Below are 2846 nucleotides of genomic sequence, written 5' to 3'. Positions count from 1 at the left end.
AAAAAAAAAAAAAGAAAGAAATTCCCATCACAATAAAATCAAAACAATTTGTTTTTCATTTCCACAGATAGATTTCTGGGATTTTTGTTTTGTTTTGTTTTTGGGACAGAGTGTCACTTTGCCCCCCTCATTAAAGTGCTGTCCTGTCATAGCTCACAGCAACCTCAAACTCTTGGGCTCAAGCAATCCTCTTGCCTAAGCCTACTGAGTAGATGCAGTCTGCCACAACGCCTGGCTATTTTTAGAGATGGGAGTCTCACTCTTGCTCAGGCTGGTCTTGAACTCCTGAGTTCTGGCAATCTACCTGACTCAGCCTCCCAGAGTGTTAGAATTATAGGCATGAGCCACCACGCCTGGTCTCCACAGAAATTTTATCTTACCCACCCCCACCCTCCCTCATTCCCTAGGAAAATTACCTGTCTGGGTGTGTCTCCTTAGCTACTAAGCTATTACTTGGTCCCAAGAGTTCTTTCCAGACAGAGATGGCTTTATGTCTAGCTAATATCATGGCAACAAGTGGCCCAGAACTCATATAAGCTGTTAAATTAGGAAAAAACATTTTTCCATATTGTTCCACATAAAAGTTACTACATTGTTCAGGGCTGAGATGCAGTTTTCTTCTCTATAAGAGAAACAAAAGTCAACAAAAGCATTTAAAATGACAGTTCAATGATATCTCACTAAGTCATTAATAACTTGAAACTAGTACCAATCTGATTATAAATTTGAGATTTATCCTTGTATTGCATTGTTGTTTTGTTTTTGTGTTTTTTCAGAGATGAAGTCTCACTATGTTGCCCAGTCTGGCCTCTAACTCCTCAGCTCAAGTGATTCTCCCACCTCAGCCTTCCAAGTAGCTGGAATGATAAGCATGCACAACCACACCCAGTTCTACCTTTCTATTTTTAAGAAAGGACATGATAAAATCATTAAATGTATGATGTAAATAAGAGGAATTATGGCTGGGTGTGGTGGCTCACGCCTGTAATCCTAACACACTGGGAGGCCGAGGCAGTTGGATAGCTTGAGCTAACGAGTTTAAGACCAGCCTGAGTAAAAGAGAGACCCCATCTCTACTAAAAACAGAAAAACTGAGGCAAGAGGATTGCTTGAGCCCAAGAATTGGAGGTTGCTGTGAGCTATGACGCCATGGCAGTCTACCCAGGGCAACAGCTTGAGACTGTCTCAAAAAAAAAAAAGAATTATTTAACTTATGTAAGAAAAATGATTTCAGTTTGGCAGCCTTCCTCAGCATGTGAATTATTAATGACAAATTTATCATATCTCCTTAAAGTAAATAACACTCCACTGAACAAATTGGACTTTGGAATATTCCAAATTCATCTTTCCCTATGTATTTTTGTTATTTTCCTATTTTTTGTGAAATTTTCCTTCATTATTTTTGCTTATTTGTATCATTCCAATTTTAGTATATGTGCTGCTAAAGCAAGAACCCTACATTATTTTTGGAGCTGCTCTGATTACGGTACCTAGAAATAACATACAGTATACACTGATACAGTAAAAAAAAAAATTTCACTTTAAATATATGTGTTCTTTTTTCTGGTTCTGCCATAAATACGTTGAATCACTAACCCTAACAAAAGTTAGCTGGTTATATGTTTCTCAATTTGAAAGATTATGAAATGTTTTAGACACATACTATGCCTTTTACAAAGGAAAGACTACAAAAATTCATGGTAGTTGAGTCCACCATTCTAATTTGAAAGCATGCTTTCCCTAAAAGCAGCCATTTTGAGTATAGTACTTTAAAAAATCAACTATTAAGGTTGAGCGAGGTGGCTCATGCCTGTAATCCTAGCACTCTGGGAGGCTGATGCAGATGGATTGCCTGAGCTCACCAGTTCGAGACCAGCCTGAGCAAGAATGAGACCCCATCTCTAAAAATAGCTGGGCCATCATGGCAGGCACCTGTAGTCCCAGCTACTTGGGACGCTAAGGCAAGAGAATCACTTGGCCCAAGAGTTTGAGGTTGCTGTGAGTTGTGATGCTATGGCACTCTACCGAGGGTGACAAAGTGAGCCTCTGTCTCAAAAACAAACAAACAATCAAACAAACAAAAACCTATTACTGCTGTTTTTCAAACTGGAAGTACAAGGATTAGGCACTAGCACTAGGTGTGAGCCACCACGCCTAGCTAAAATCCTTCCTGATTAAGGCAGAAATTCATCTTTCTAAAATGAGTTAGATTTTCCTGAGAACACAGTATGAATTTTACTAAGTGACTTACCCTTAAAGACCTTTCCAAAACTTGTTTCCTCAGGTTTGAGAAACTTGGTAAAACTGTTCGATTTGTAGCAAGTGATCTAAACCGCTCAGAGCAAATTTAGAAACATGCTTACCTATGTAGCTCAGCATTGCTCTGACCTCCTGGACAGTATAACATTCTCATCAGTAAAGGACTAGATGCTATGAAAAAAGGTGCTCATGGCCTGGCCCCCATAGCTCAATGGGTAGGGCGCTGGCCACATACACCAAGTCAGGTGTGTTTGAACCCGGCCTGAGCCTGCTACACAACAATGAGAACTACAACAAAATAGCTGGGCATTGTAGTTGTGGCGGGCATCTGTAGTCCCAGCTACTTGGGAGGCTAAGGCAAGAGAATCACTTAAGCCCAAGAGTTTGAGGTTGCTGTGAGCTGTGATGGCTCTCTATCAAGGGCCACATATTTAGTCTGTGTCCCAAAAAAAAAAAAAGGTGCTGACATTTGCTCTCATGCTGAAACTCGTATAGTGAAGTTACCAAAATGTGATTTAGCATAACCTTTGATTCTATTATTCTATAAAATTAAGACATGAAAGTACTTATGATTTTTTTTTTTTTTA

The 2846-nt window shown here is 39.5% G+C and overlaps 1 protein-coding gene across 1 annotated transcript in view; it reads right to left on the bottom strand.

Moving 5' to 3' along the window:
- NME5 (NME/NM23 family member 5) overlaps nt 1-2846 on the bottom strand; it is a 19686-nt gene that overhangs the window by 11188 nt on the left and 5652 nt on the right. Inside the window, exon 2 of the mRNA XM_023514682.1 lies at nt 417-622. Coding sequence (XP_023370450.1) covers nt 417-622 — 206 coding nt within the window. The remainder of the gene's footprint in view (nt 1-416; nt 623-2846) is intronic.

The sequence above is a fragment of the Otolemur garnettii genome, unplaced genomic scaffold (assembly GCF_000181295.1).
Source record: "Otolemur garnettii isolate 467f Iridium unplaced genomic scaffold, OtoGar3 scaffold00003, whole genome shotgun sequence".
Taxonomy (NCBI): Eukaryota; Metazoa; Chordata; class Mammalia; order Primates; family Galagidae; genus Otolemur; species Otolemur garnettii.
This window is presented reverse-complemented; position numbering and strand designations above follow the sequence as displayed.